The sequence below is a fragment of the Pseudophryne corroboree genome, chromosome 5 (assembly GCF_028390025.1).
Source record: "Pseudophryne corroboree isolate aPseCor3 chromosome 5, aPseCor3.hap2, whole genome shotgun sequence".
In the NCBI taxonomy this organism is placed as follows: Eukaryota; Metazoa; Chordata; class Amphibia; order Anura; family Myobatrachidae; genus Pseudophryne; species Pseudophryne corroboree.
The window spans coordinates 281,663,092-281,677,547 of NC_086448.1; the positions used below are offsets into that span (position 1 = coordinate 281,663,092).

Here is a 14,456-nt window from a genome sequence, read left to right on the forward strand (position 1 = left end):
GGGTGACAGGGCCAGGGTAGGGGCGGCAGGGCCAGGATAAGGGTGACAGGGCCAGGATAGGGAGGACAGGGCCAGGATAAGGGTGAAAGGGCCAGGATAAGGGTGACAGGGCAAGGCCAGGGGTGACAGGGCAAGGCCAGGGGTGACAGGGACATGACAGAACACAGGGCACAGGAGAGATTGGTATTAGGGACAAAACAGTGGTGACAGACAGATGTGTCTTACCGGAGTCACTGCTGCTGGCTGCTGCTGTTCCACTCCAACCTGTCGGGATCTGCTGCTGGTGGAGACTTGGCATGGCTGACTCTCAGGCTGGAGTCCTGCTTCCTCTGCCTTCCCGCATCCCTCCCCCCACTCCTCAGTCACACACCGCGGACCTGGCGCGGCTGCCGGGCACTGTGGTAAGGGGAGACTGCGAGTGACTGGTTAGCCCCCAGGAGACGCTGCGGCTGGAGGGAGTAGGGGGTCATAGCATGCACGCGGCACGGACCTCGCGGCTGCCGGGCACTGTGGTAAGGGGAGACTGGGAGTGGCTGGTTAGCCCCCAGGAGACGCTGCGGCTGGAGGGAGGAGGGGGTCGGAGCCTGCAAGCAGCGCGGACTTCTGCAGCCCTGCCCGCCGGCTAAAGTGTGTGAAGGAGCTGGGCGCACCTCACTGCGGGCGGCAGCGCTGCAGCTAGCGGTGGGGTTGCCGGGGCTGGAGATAACAGAGGCAGTACGGAACCTGCACAGCGGCAGGTGCCCAACAAAACTGCAGCTAAGAAGCGTGGAGTGTGCCAGAAAGTGACGCTCCTCCGCGTCAGAGAGCCCCTGCTGAGTATGCTGATGTGGGGGGTCAAGCACACAGTGAGCCAGTGCCCGTCTGTCTGTACGGCGTACCCCCTCACACACCCCCATACCTCCCAACTGTCCCGATTTTCGCGGGACAGTCCCATTTTTTCGGGTCTGTCCCACTGTCCCATCCGCGGGCCGCAGTGTCCCGCGGTGGGGGGGGGGGGGGGGCAGTTGGGAAGCTCCTGTACTCGCTGTTCTGCTTAGCATGCACACAGCGTCTATTTAGTGGAGACAGAGGGAGAGGGGGCATCAGGGGGTACGGATTAAGGGTGGGCCCAGGGGGTACGTACCCCGGGCCTCACAGTTTTAGGGGGGCCCCCAGCTGGAGTAGCTCTGTCCCAGCTTTGAAGCTCCCCCGTCCTGCCAGCAACAGCAGCAGCATTGTGCTATAGTCATCACACACTGCTGCGTGTTGGCAGGTCTGTGGTGTAGCAGGGAGGCAGCAGCCTCCCTGCTGTCTTCTGCCTGTGCGGGTGTGTAGGGGGGAGCAACCACCCCCTCTGGATTTATCCCTAGCTGAGGGGCCAAAATCCCATAAAAAATAAAATAATCCAGAATTTGCATAAGGGGCGTGGCCACGAGGGCGCAATTAGGCCACGCCCCCACACCCACAGCAGGCACAGCAATGAGATAGGGTTCCTGTCTCAAGTGCGCTGGGCCCCCCGGACTCATAATCCGCCGCTGGGGGCATGCCAGCAGCTCACAGAGCGCTGGGCATGCCCCCTCACTGACGAAAACAGGGGCGTGGCTCGCGATCGCGGGTCCACCCGCGAAGCCACGCCCCTTTCCCGTTGGCCATGCCCCCTTTTTGCTGTGCGTGTGTCCCTCCTGCCTGAAGAAAGCTGGGAGGTATGCACCCCTGTCTGTGCCATGCCCATACCATCTGCTCCAAGTCTCCTATAGATTTGCCCAGATCTGTGACTCATTTGACTAACTCCGCCCAGTGTTTTGACTCCGCCCAGCGTTAGCAAATGAAGCACAAAGTCACAGATCTGGGCTATTATATAGGAGATAATAATAATAATAATAATAATAATAATAATAATAATAACAATAATAAAACATTTTTTTTTACATATCAATAACTTTATTTATAAAGCCACAGATTATTCTGTAAAGTCTTACCACAATTGTAAAAAGATGACAAATCTTAGGAAAACAAGCTGAAAACATTGTAGTCATGGGAGGAAAAGAGGGTACACAAAGCATATTTATATTACAGGTGAATGTATTTACTTAAATCTGCTTTTTGGAGGTATCACTGTAACATCAGCTAAACCCAACTAAACTGCTTATTACCCAGTTTCTACAGTGAGTCAATAGACAGAGCTTATACCTTCTTTATTGGCTGTGTGTAAGCTGTCCTTTTTATTCTAGACTGTTTATGTTTCGTACTAGAAATAAAGTAACATAAAGGGTATATGCTTCTTCAGTGATCTTCATATTTCAGAAACCTGTTCACGTCCTGAAAAAAGTGTTTCCTGACAAAATGGATTGACAAGGACCATTCCACTGTTTCGATAGTCACCATTGGCTGGGGAGCGAGGCTCGGAGAGATGGTCCTAGGAGAAAAAAGGAAAAATGTCTGTATACGTAAATGGACAATTCAAATTGTTGAGATGATAATTACTTAAAATAATAATACTGTACTTATATAGAGGTCCTGCCATGATCTGACATGTCACTATCATGCTGTGTACAGCTACAGGGGAAGTACAATTGGAAAGAGCCACTATAATCAATATTAGGGGACTTTTTTACCCTATTTACTAAAATTATATAGAAAGTGCAGTTTCTACATGACTTATGGGCCCTACACACTGGCCGACCCGCCGCCGAGCTGCCCGACGGCGTATACGGCCGACGAGCGACCCGGCGGCGGGGGGGCAGTGACGGGGGGAGTGAAGTTTCTTCACTCCCCCCGTCACCCGGCTGCATTGAAGTGCAGGCAAATATGGACGAGATCGTCCATATTGGCCTGCATGCACAGCCGACGGGGGACCAGCGATGAACGAGCGCGGGACCGCGCATCGTTCATCGCTGGAGCCTCCACACTGAAAGATATGAACGAGTTCTCGTTCATTTATGAACGATATCGTTCATATCTTTCTAACAAATTGGCCAGTGTGTAGGGCCCATAAGTTTTGGCCTGTAGAACAATAATCTAACCATCACCTAACACTAGACAATATTAGCCTAACACATGAGATATCACATACATCTCCTGCAAAGGGCTAATTAGTGCTGCCTGCAGACTGCAGTTATGTTATTCTCAATGGGGACTGCATTCTTATTTACCAAGCTCCTAAAAGAGTACAACCGACACTTATTGATTGGAGATGCTGTCCTGGCAGGAGATTTTTGATAAATAGCCAAGAAAAAGAATTCCTTATTGCATAGATATGTGGTGAACTGAATAGCATATGTTGTTAAATAGGAACCAGAGTGTTATAAAGTACATCTATTGGCTTTTACATCTCCATGCTACTCATGCCATGTCCCACTCTTGCAGAGGTGCCAAGAGGAATGGGGCAGGTACCAACTGCCTGTGCCCAGATCTGTTAAATGGGCCTGGCAGAGACATAGCCCATCATCTGAAGGGGACAAATTGCACATAATATTTTCCATTCACACATAGTATTTTCCATAGTTTTTTCTCTGGAGAGAGTGTGACCACACCTCCTGGATTTGACCACACCCCCTTCAGTATCATGGCCTAGTGGCTGTCTCAGCGGCCCTGCACTCTGGGCTGTAGAGAGCAACTGTGGGCCTTGGTGAATGGGGAGGTGTGGTCAGATCCCCTGGGTGTGGCAAAAGCAGTTTGAAAAAAAAAAAGAAAAGAAAAGAAAACAACAATGCGCAGCAGCATTGTGCGCCAGGGACAGTAGTGTTCTTCCCCCTGCAAAGCTGACCTGGGCCCCTTAGAGAATCATTGCCCCTTCTGGACACTTAGACAAGCCTGGGACTGGGTAATTAATTAGTACCCTCCTCCCCCTCCTTTTTGCACCCCTGCCTGCGCTACTTCTCCATGTCATTGTGGCTGATTGACTTGCTGTTTCACCTTCATGAACTGTATGTTATTTGGCTGACAGCACAGCACAAAAATGGTGTTCATCATACCTCCCAACTGTCCTGATTTTCACAGGGCAGTCACGTTTTCTGGGACTGTCCCACTGTCCCACCCGCGGGCCACGGTGTCTCGCAGTGGGGGGCAGTTGGGAAGTCACCTGTAACTCACTGAGGGTGGGATGTACTAAAGGGAAAATGCGGTAAAACCCCCATTTTCGGGGGTTTTACAGCATTTTGATATGTACTAAAACCCGGCCGCCAGGTTTTCACTGCCAAGGCTATCGCTATCGTTTGATGGCGATACCCTAGAGAAGCCTATGGGCTTCTTTCGCACCCACCTCCGAGCGTTGCACCAGCCGACCCCCCCCCCCCCCCACCTGTGTCCAAGAAGCAGGCACTGATCCCCCAGCTCCTTCTCCCCCGCAGCACAGCCATTTCTCCTTCCTGCTGCAGGGGGAAGGAGGAGGAGCCCGGGGACTCCCAGCACACGTCACCTCCTGGGGCTGGAAAGCGAGGGACCCCACAGGGCTCCCCCCTCACACCATCTGACAGGTATCGCGGGAGGCCTCTCTCACTGCATTGCAATGCTAATTCCATATGTTAGTACATAAGTGATTAGCATTGCTGTGGTGGGCAGCGATGTATTTTAATAAATCCCATCCTGAGTCACTGTTCTGCGCATAGCATCTATTCACAGGAGGCAGAGAGGCTGTGGGCATGGGCAGCAGCTCACAGAGCGCTGGGCATGCTCCCACAGTGACAGATATGGAAGGTGTGGCTCGTGATAATGGTATTCCCACAAAGCCATGCCCCCTTTCATCTAGGCCATGCCCCATTTTCAGGAGCATGCGCGCAGGAGTCTTGAATCTGCTTTTCCGAATATTGGGAGGTATGAGTTAATGGAGTAGTTGGAAACAGAAAGAAGCAGACTGTGTGCAGCAATCCAGTTATGAACTTGGGGGGTCATTCCGACCTGATCGCACACTAGCTATTTTTTGCAGGGCTGCGGTCAGGTCAAAACTCGGCAAAACTGCGCATTCATATGCACCGCAATGTTCAGGTGTGCCGTACGGGTACAAAGCGGATCGTTGCAGAGCGATGGATTTAACGAAGAATCCATTTGCACAGCCGATCGCAAGGAGATTGACAGGAAGAAGGCGTTTATGGGTATTAACTGACCGTTTTCTGGGAGTGTTTGGAAAAATGCAGGCGTGTCCAAGTGTTTGCAGGGCGGGTGTCTGATGTCAATTCCGGGACCCGACAGGTTGAAGTGATCGCAGCGGCTGAATAAGTTCAGACCTACTCAGAAACTGCACAAAACTTTTTTGTACTGCTCTGCTGCACAAGCGTTCACACACTTGCAAAGCGAAAATACACTCCCCCATAGGCGGTGACTATCTGATCGCAGTGCTGCAAAAAATAGCTAGCGTGCGATCAGGTCAGAATGACCGCCTTGGAGCATTCACAAAAGGAATAAAGAACCAGAGAGCTGTAAAAGTAGTTCATACAATTGAACAAATATCAGTTACAATGATGAGGAGTACTTGACATATAGTAAAGGCGTCTCCGAATATATACACTGTTAAGAAACCTCTGTCATTTATTATTTATTTATTAACAGTTTCTTATATAACGCAGCAAATTCCGTTGCGCTTTACAATTGGACACAATGATACAACAAAACTGGGTAATAAACAGTCAGAGGTAGGAAGGTCCTGCTCGCAAGCTTACAATCTATGGGGAAATAGGCATTGTACACAAGGAATGGCATTATGTATTGCATATTTGCCCACCGGATTGCAAAGGTTCTAGGTGGGTTGCATGATATCACATCACAGCAATGATGAACCCTGGTCAGAAAGAAGGGAAAGTGAAGAAAGAGAAAATATGTGGGGGATATGTGCGGACTGTACAGTGGGGATATAATCGGATAGGAAAGCGGTTCTGGAATGTGATAAGATAGCCTGAAGAGGTGAGTTTTCAGGGAACGTTTGTAGGTTTGGAGACTAGAGGAGAGTCTTATTGTGCGTGGTAGGGCATTCCACAGAGTGGGTGCAGCCTGAAGGAAGTCCTGCAATCGTGCATAGGAGCAAGTAATGAGACGTAGATCTTGTGAAGATCGGAGAGGTCGGGTTGGGAGATATTTTGAGATGAGCGAAGAGATGTACATTGGTGTAGTATAGTTAATGGCCTTATGTGTGAGTAAAAGTATTTTATATTGAATACGGTAGAATACAGTTAACCAACAGAGGGACTGACAGAGTGAATCTGCATACGATGAATGTCTAGCAAGGAAGATTAGCCTCGCAGCTGCATTCAGAATGGACTGTAGTGGTTAGTGGTGAGAGTCTCTTTTTGGTAAGACCAGTAAGAAGATTAATGCAATAATCAATGTGGGAGATAATGAGAGCATGGATTAGAGTTTTCCATAGAGTTTTCTGTCATAGAACTTTTCCATAGTGTCTATGTTGATTGTATGGCAGATTAATTCACCGTATTAACTGGATTATGCAGATGAGCAGATTTAACAGTTAAACTATAGTCATGAAATTTTCTTAGATCTACTATATCAAATGGCAACAAAATCACAACAGAAAGCTCATGTATAATTGTGAGTAATGGTGTACTGTTATAGTTTGCTAGGATTAATAAATAAATAGCTGGGAACAATAATGAATGTTATCTGCACAGCCACGAGCATCTTATCTCTTTAGGAGCCAATTTTATTTGGAGATTATATAAATGTGTTATGTATTTTAGTAGTATCCCATAAGAATACTAAGCACACTGTTTAAAGTCCCGACTTGCAACCGTAGTAAGTTAACCTTAGGCATAAGGAATTGTCAGTAAATATCCGTGTATGAATTTGTCTTGCTATATTTTACAATCTTTCCACTGTTGCTTCTTAAGTGGATCATTTATCAAACTCCTGGGGTGAGACAAATGCTAATCCATTGGAACATGCACCACATATATACAATAACACATTCAGCTGTAGGTTATATAGCAATATCGCATCTGTTTTACAGATACAGTACTTCAATTAAATTCCAAATTTTATGCAAACCTTCGTTCTAATTATGTTTTTTTTTTATGGGTTGTGATTAAATGAATTGTTAATGTAGTATTGGCTGATGTTGGTGTAGGCCAGAAAATATGTAAAAGGTAGTAGAAAACATTGCTGTACTTCTTAACACCTTAGTGGCCTATTTAATAATTATTGTTTAGCCTCAATTTATCTGAGGGATCCAGTATGCTATCCCAGCTGACGGGATGCCGGCGGTGGTCAGAATACAGACATTGGCATCTCGATTATATAAATCCCGACAGGGATCCCCTCTCCTCCCTACCCCCTAGCCCTCACATTCCGCAGTAACCCTAACCTACCCCCTTAGTGGCTAACCCTAACCCCCCCCCCCCCCCCCCGGTGGTTCTAAACCTAACAGCCAAACCCTAACCCCCCCATTAGTGCCTAAACCTACCCCCACACCACCACCGTGGTGCCTAACCCCGGCCCCCCTCCCCCCCACGGTGCCTAACCCTAACCCCCCTCCCCGCAGCCTAACTCTTAACAACCCCCCCCCCCCGGGTGGCGCTTAAACCTAACCCCCATGCCCCCGGCCCTAACCCTCCCACAATAATTATGGCCAGGATGCAGGGCCGGCTCCAGGCCTACTAGCACCCTGAGCGAGAAAATGTGAAAGCGCCCCCCCCCCCCTCTCCTTGCGCGCGCCGAAGGGGCGCGCGCTCCTGGAAAAGTGGGTGTGGTCTCTGGAAAAGTGGGCGTGGCCTCGTAACTTCATATCACCAAACTATAAATAAATATATTTTCACACCCCCTCTACTCACACAATTAGCAGCCTTACACATAACAGCCACAGTAGTGTTCCTTACACATAATGTCTCCAGTATAGTGACAGATACACATAATGTGCAGTGCCAGATAGACATGATATGCAGTGCCAGCTACACATGACATGACCCCCAGCAGTGCCAGCTACACATGACATGCCCCCCAGCAGTGCCAGATACTTAAATGGCCACACAGTGCCAGATATGTCCCCACAGTTCCAGATACATAAATGACCCCACAGTGCAGATATGCCCCCACAGTGCCAGATACATAAATACCCCCACAGTGCCAGATACATAAATGCCCCCACAGTGCAGATATGCCCCACAGTGCCAAATACATAAATGCCCCCACAGTGCAGATATGCCCCCACAGTGTCAGATACATAAATGCCCCCACAATGCCAGATACATGCCCCCACAGTGCTGATATGCCCCCACAGTGCCAGATACATACATGCCCCCACAGTGCAGATATGCCCCCACAGTGCCAGATACATACATGCCCCCACAGTGCCAGATACATACATGTCCCCACAGTGCAGATATGCCCCCACAGTGCCAGATACATAAATGCCCCCACAGTGCCAGATACATAAATGCCCCCACAGTGGCAGATACATACATGTCCCCACAGTGGCAGATACATACATGTCCCCACAGTGCCATATACATACATGCCCCCACAGTGGCAGATACATACATGTCCCCACAGTGGCAGATACATACATGTCCCCACAGTGCCAGATACATAAATGCCCCCACAGTGCCAGATACATAAATGCCCCCACAGTGCTGATATGCCCCCACAGTGCCAGATACATACATGCCCCCACAGTGCCAGATACATTCATGTCCCCACAGTGCAGATATGCCCCCACAGTGCCAGATACATACATGCCCCCACAGTGCAGATTAGAGATGAGCGCCTGAAATTTTTCGGGTTTTGTGTTTTGGTTTTGGGTTCGGTTCCGCGGCCGTGTTTTGGGTTCGACCGCGTTTTGGCAAAACCTCACCGAATTTTTTTTGTCGGATTCGGGTGTGTTTTGGATTCGGGTGTTTTTTTCAAAAAACCCTAAAAAACAGCTTAAATCATAGAATTTGGGGGTCATTTTGATCCCAAAGTATTATTAACCTCAAAAAACATAATTTACACTCATTTTCAGCCTATTCTGAACACATCACACCTCACAATATTATTTTTAGTCCTAAAATTTGCACCGAGGTCGCTGTGTGAGTAAGATAAGCGACCCTAGTGGCCGACACAAACACCGGGCCCATCTAGGAGTGGCACTGCAGTGTCACGCAGGATGTCCCTTCCAAAAAACCCTCCCCAAACAGCACATGACGCAAAGAAAAAAAGAGGCGCAATGAGGTAGCTGTGTGAGTAAGATTAGCGACCCTAGTGGCCGACACAAACACCGGGCCCATCTAGGAGTGGCACTGCAGTGTCACGCAGGATGTCCCTTCCAAAAAACCCTCCCCAAACAGCACATGACGCAAAGAAAAAAAGAGGCGCAATGAGGTAGCTGACTGTGTGAGAAAGATAAGCGACCCTAGTGGCCGACACAAACACCGGGCCCATCTAGGAGTGGCACTGCAGTGTCACGCAGGATGTCCCTTCCAAAAAACCCTCCCCAAACAGCACATGACGCAAAGAAAAAAAGAGGCGCAATGAGGTAGCTGACTGTGTGAGAAAGATAAGCGACCCTAGTGGCCGACACAAACACCGGGCCCATCTAGGAGTGGGACTGCAGTGTCACGCAGGATGTCCCTTCCAAAAAACCCTCCCCAAACAGCACATGACGCAAAGAAAAAAAGAGGCGCAATGAGGTAGCTGACTGTGTGAGAAAGATAAGCGACCCTAGTGGCCGACACAAACACCGGGCCCATCTAGGAGTGGCACTGCAGTGTCACGCAGGATGTCCCTTCCAAAAAACCCTCCCCAAACAGCACATGACGCAAAGAAAAAAAGAGGCGCAATGAGGTAGCTGTGTGAGAAAGATAAGCGACCCTAGTGGCCGACACAAACACCGGGCCCATCTAGGAGTGGCACTGCAGTGTCACGCAGGATGTCCCTTCCAAAAAACCCTCCCCAAACAGCACATGACGCAAAGAAAAAAAGAGGCGCAATGAGGTAGCTGTGTGAGTAAGATTAGCGACCCTAGTGGCCGACACAAACACCGGGCCCATCTAAGAGTGGCACTGCAGTGTCACGCAGGATGGCCCTTCCAAAAAACCCTCCCCAAACAGCACATGACGCAAAGAAAAAAAGAGGCGCAATGAGGTAGCTGACTGTGTGAGTAAGATTAGCGACCCTAGTGGCCGACACAAACACCGGGCACATCTAGGAGTGGCACTGCAGTGTCACGCAGGATGTCCCTTCCAAAAAACCCTCCCCAAACAGCACATGACGCAAAGAAAAAAAGAGGCGCAATGAGGTAGCTGTGTGAGTAAGATTAGCGACCCTAGTGGCCGACACAAACACCGGGCCCATCTAGGAGTGGCACTGCAGTGTCACGCAGGATGTCCCTTCCAAAAAACCCTCCCCAATCAGCACATGATGCAAAGAAAAAGAAAAGAAAAAAGAGGTGCAAGATGGAATTATCCTTGGGCCCTCCCACCCACCCTTATGTTGTATAAACAAAACAGGACATGCACACTTTAACCAACCCATCATTTCAGTGACAGGGTCTGCCACACGACTGTGACTGATATGACGGGTTGGTTTGGACCCCCCCCAAAAAAGAAGCAATTAATCTCTCCTTGCACAAACTGGCTCTACACAGGCAAGATGTCCACCTCATCTTCACCCTCCGATATATCACCGTGTACATCCCCCTCCTCACAGATTATCAATTCGTCCCCACTGGAATCCACCATCTCAGCTCCCTGTGTACTTTGTGGAGGCAATTGCTGCTGGTCAATGTCTCCGCGGAGGAATTGATTATAATTCATTTTAATGAACATCATCTTCTCCACATTTTCTGGATGTAACCTCGTACGCCGATTGCTGACAAGGTGAGCGGCGGCACTAAACACTCTTTCGGAGTACACACTTGTGGGAGGGCAACTTAGGTAGAATAAAGCCAGTTTGTGCAAGGGCCTCCAAATTGCCTCTTTTTCCTGCCAGTATAAGTACGGACTGTGTGACGTGCCTACTTGGATGCGGTCACTCATATAATCCTCCACCATTCTATCAATGTTGAGAGAATCATATGCAGTGACAGTAGACGACATGTCCGTAATCGTTGTCAGGTCCTTCAGTCCGGACCAGATGTCAGCATCAGCAGTCGCTCCAGACTGCCCTGCATCACCGCCAGCGGGTGGGCTCGGAATTCTGAGCCTTTTCCTCGCACCCCCAGTTGCGGGAGAATGTGAAGGAGGAGATGTTGACAGGTCGCGTTCCGCTTGACTTGACAATTTTGTCACCAGCAGGTCTTTCAACCCCAGCAGACCTGTGTCTGCCGGAAAGAGAGATCCAAGGTAGGCTTTAAATCTAGGATCGAGCACGGTGGCCAAAATGTAGTGCTCTGATTTCAACAGATTGACCACCCGTGAATCCTTGTTAAGCGAATTAAGGGCTGCATCCACAAGTCCCACATGCCTAGCGGAATCGCTCCGTGTTAGCTCCTTCTTCAATGCCTCCAGCTTCTTCTGCAAAAGCCTGATGAGGGGAATGACCTGACTCAGGCTGGCAGTGTCTGAACTGACTTCACGTGTGGCAAGTTCAAAGGGCATCAGAACCTTGCACAACGTTGAAATCATTCTCCACTGCACTTGAGACAGGTGCATTCCATCTCCTATATCGTGCTCAATTGTATAGGCTTGAATGGCCTTTTGCTGCTCCTCCAACCTCTGAAGCATATAGAGGGTTGAATTCCACCTCGTTACCACTTCTTGCTTCAGATGATGGCAGGGCAGGTTCAGTAGTTTTTGGTGGTGCTCCAGTCTTCTGTACGTGGTGCCTGTAAGCCGAAAGTGTCCCGCAATTTTTCTGGCCACCGACAGCATCTCTTGCACGCCCCTGTCGTTTTTTAAAAAATTCTGCACCACCAAATTCAAGGTATGTGCAAAACATGGGACGTGCTGGAATTTGCCCATATTTAATGCACACACAATATTGCTGGCGTTGTCCGATGCCACAAATCCACAGGAGAGTCCAATTGGGGTAAGCCATTCCGCGATGATCTTCCTCAGTTGCCGTAAGAGGTTTTCAGCTGTGTGCGTATTCTGGAAAGCGGTGATACAAAGCGTAGCCTGCCTAGGAAAGAGTTGGCGTTTGCGAGATGCTGCTACTGGTGCCGCCGCTGCTGTTCTTGCGGCGGGAGTCCATACATCTACCCAGTGGGCTGTCACAGTCATATAGTCCTGACCCTGCCCTGCTCCACTTGTCCACATGTCCGTGGTTAAGTGGACATTGGGTACAACTGCATTTTTTAGGACACTGGTGAGTCTTTTTCTGACGTCCGTGTACATTCTCGGTATCGCCTGCCTAGAGAAGTGGAACCTAGATGGTATTTGGTAACGGGGGCACACTGCCTCAATAAATTGTCTAGTTCCCTGTGAACTAACGGCGGATACCGGACGCACGTCTAACACCAACATAGTTGTCAAGGACTCAGTTATCCGCTTTGCAGTAGGATGACTGCTGTGATATTTCATCTTCCTCGCAAAGGACTGTTGAACAGTCAATTGCTTACTGGAAGTAGTACAAGTGGGCTTACGACTTCCCCTCTGGGATGACCATCGACTCCCAGCGGCAACAACAGCAGCGCCAGCAGCAGTAGGCGTTACACGCAAGGATGCATCGGAGGAATCCCAGGCAGGAGAGGACTCGTCAGACTTGCCAGTGACATGGCCTGCAGGACTATTGGCATTCCTGGGGAAGGAGGAAATTGACACTGAGGGAGTTGGTGGGGTGGTTTGCGTGAGCTTGGTTACAAGAGGAAGGGATTTACTGGTCAGTGGACTGCTTCCGCTGTCACCCAAAGTTTTTGAACTTGTCACTGACTTATTATGAATGCGCTGCAGGTGACGTATAAGGGAGGATGTTCCGAGGTGGTTAACGTCCTTACCCCTACTTATTACAGCTTGACAAAGGGAACACACGGCTTGACACCTGTTGTCCGCATTTCTGGTGAAATACCTCCACACCGAAGAGCTGATTTTTTTGGTATTTTCACCTGGCATGTCAACGGCCATATTCCTCCCACGGACAACAGGTGTCTCCCCGGGTGCCTGACTTAAACAAACCACCTCACCATCAGAATCCTCCTGGTCAATTTCCTCCCCAGCGCCAGCAACACCCATATCCTCCTCATCCTGGTGTACTTCAACACTGACATCTTCAATCTGACTATCAGGAACTGGACTGCGGGTGCTCCTTCCAGCACTTGCAGGGGGCATGCAAATAGTGGAAGGCGCATGCTCTTCACGTCCAGTGTTGGGAAGGTCAGGCATCGCAAACGACACAATTGGACTCTCCTTGTGGATTTGGGATTTCAAAGAACGCACAGTTCTTTGCGGTGCTTTTGCCAGCTTGAGTCTTTTCAGTTTTCTAGCGAGAGGCTGAGTGCTTCCATCCTCATGTGAAGCTGAACCACTAGCCATGAACATAGGCCAGGGCCTCAGCCGTTCCTTGCCACTCCGTGTGGTAAATGGCATATTGGCAAGTTTACGCTTCTCCTCCGACAATTTTATTTTAGGTTTTGGAGTCCTTTTTTTTCTGATATTTGGTGTTTTGGATTTGACATGCTCTGTACTATGACATTGGGCATCGGCCTTGGCAGACGACGTTGCTGGCATTTCATCGTCTCGGCCATGACTAGTGGCAGCAGCTTCAGCACGAGGTGGAAGTGGATCTTGATCTTTCCCTAATTTTGGAACCTCAACTTTTTTGTTCTCCATATTTTATAGGCAGAACTAAAAGGCACCTCAGGTAAACAATGGAGATGGATGGATTGGATACTAGTATACAATTATGGACGGACTGCCACGGTTAGGTGGTATAAAAAAACCACGGTTAGGTGGTATATATTATAATAATAATACAATTATGGATGGACGGACTGCCTGCCGACTGCCGACACAGAGGTAGCCACAGCCGTGAACTACCGCACTGTACACTGGTTGATAAAGAGATAGTAGTATACTCGTAACAACTAGTATGACACTATGACGACGGTATAAAGAATGAAAAAAAAACCACGGTTAGGTGGTATATATTATAATAATAATACAATTATGGATGGACGGACTGCCTGCCGACTGCCGACACAGAGGTAGCCACAGCCGTGAACTACCGCACTGTACACTGGTTGATAAAGAGATAGTAGTATACTCGTAACAACTAGTATGACACTATGACGACGGTATAAAGAATGAAAAAAAAACCACGGTTAGGTGGTATATATTATAATAATAATACAATTATGGATGGACGGACTGCCTGCCGACTGCCGACACAGAGGTAGCCACAGCCGTGAACTACCGCACTGTACACTGGTTGATAAAGAGATAGTAGTATACTCGTAACAACTAGTATGACACTATGACGACGGTATAAAGAATGAAAAAAAAACCACGGTTAGGTGGTATATATTATAATAATAATACAATTATGGATGGACGGACTGCCTGCCGACTGCCGACACAGAGGTAGCCACAGCCGTGAACTACCGCACTGTACACTGGTTGATA

The 14,456-nt window shown here is 48.9% G+C and overlaps 1 protein-coding gene across 4 annotated transcripts in view; it reads right to left on the reverse strand.

Annotated features, from left to right (window-relative positions):
• Window positions 1-1,914: 1,914 nt before the first annotated feature.
• Window positions 1,915-14,456, reverse strand: part of TMEM108 (transmembrane protein 108) — a 610,736-nt gene continuing 598,194 nt past the window's right edge. For all 4 annotated transcript variants that reach the window (XM_063924872.1, XM_063924875.1, XM_063924873.1 and 1 more), the window contains one exon: window positions 1,915-2,395. In XM_063924872.1, coding sequence (XP_063780942.1) covers window positions 2,273-2,395 — 123 coding nt within the window. In that variant the 3' untranslated portion in view covers window positions 1,915-2,272. The remainder of the gene's footprint in view (window positions 2,396-14,456) is intronic.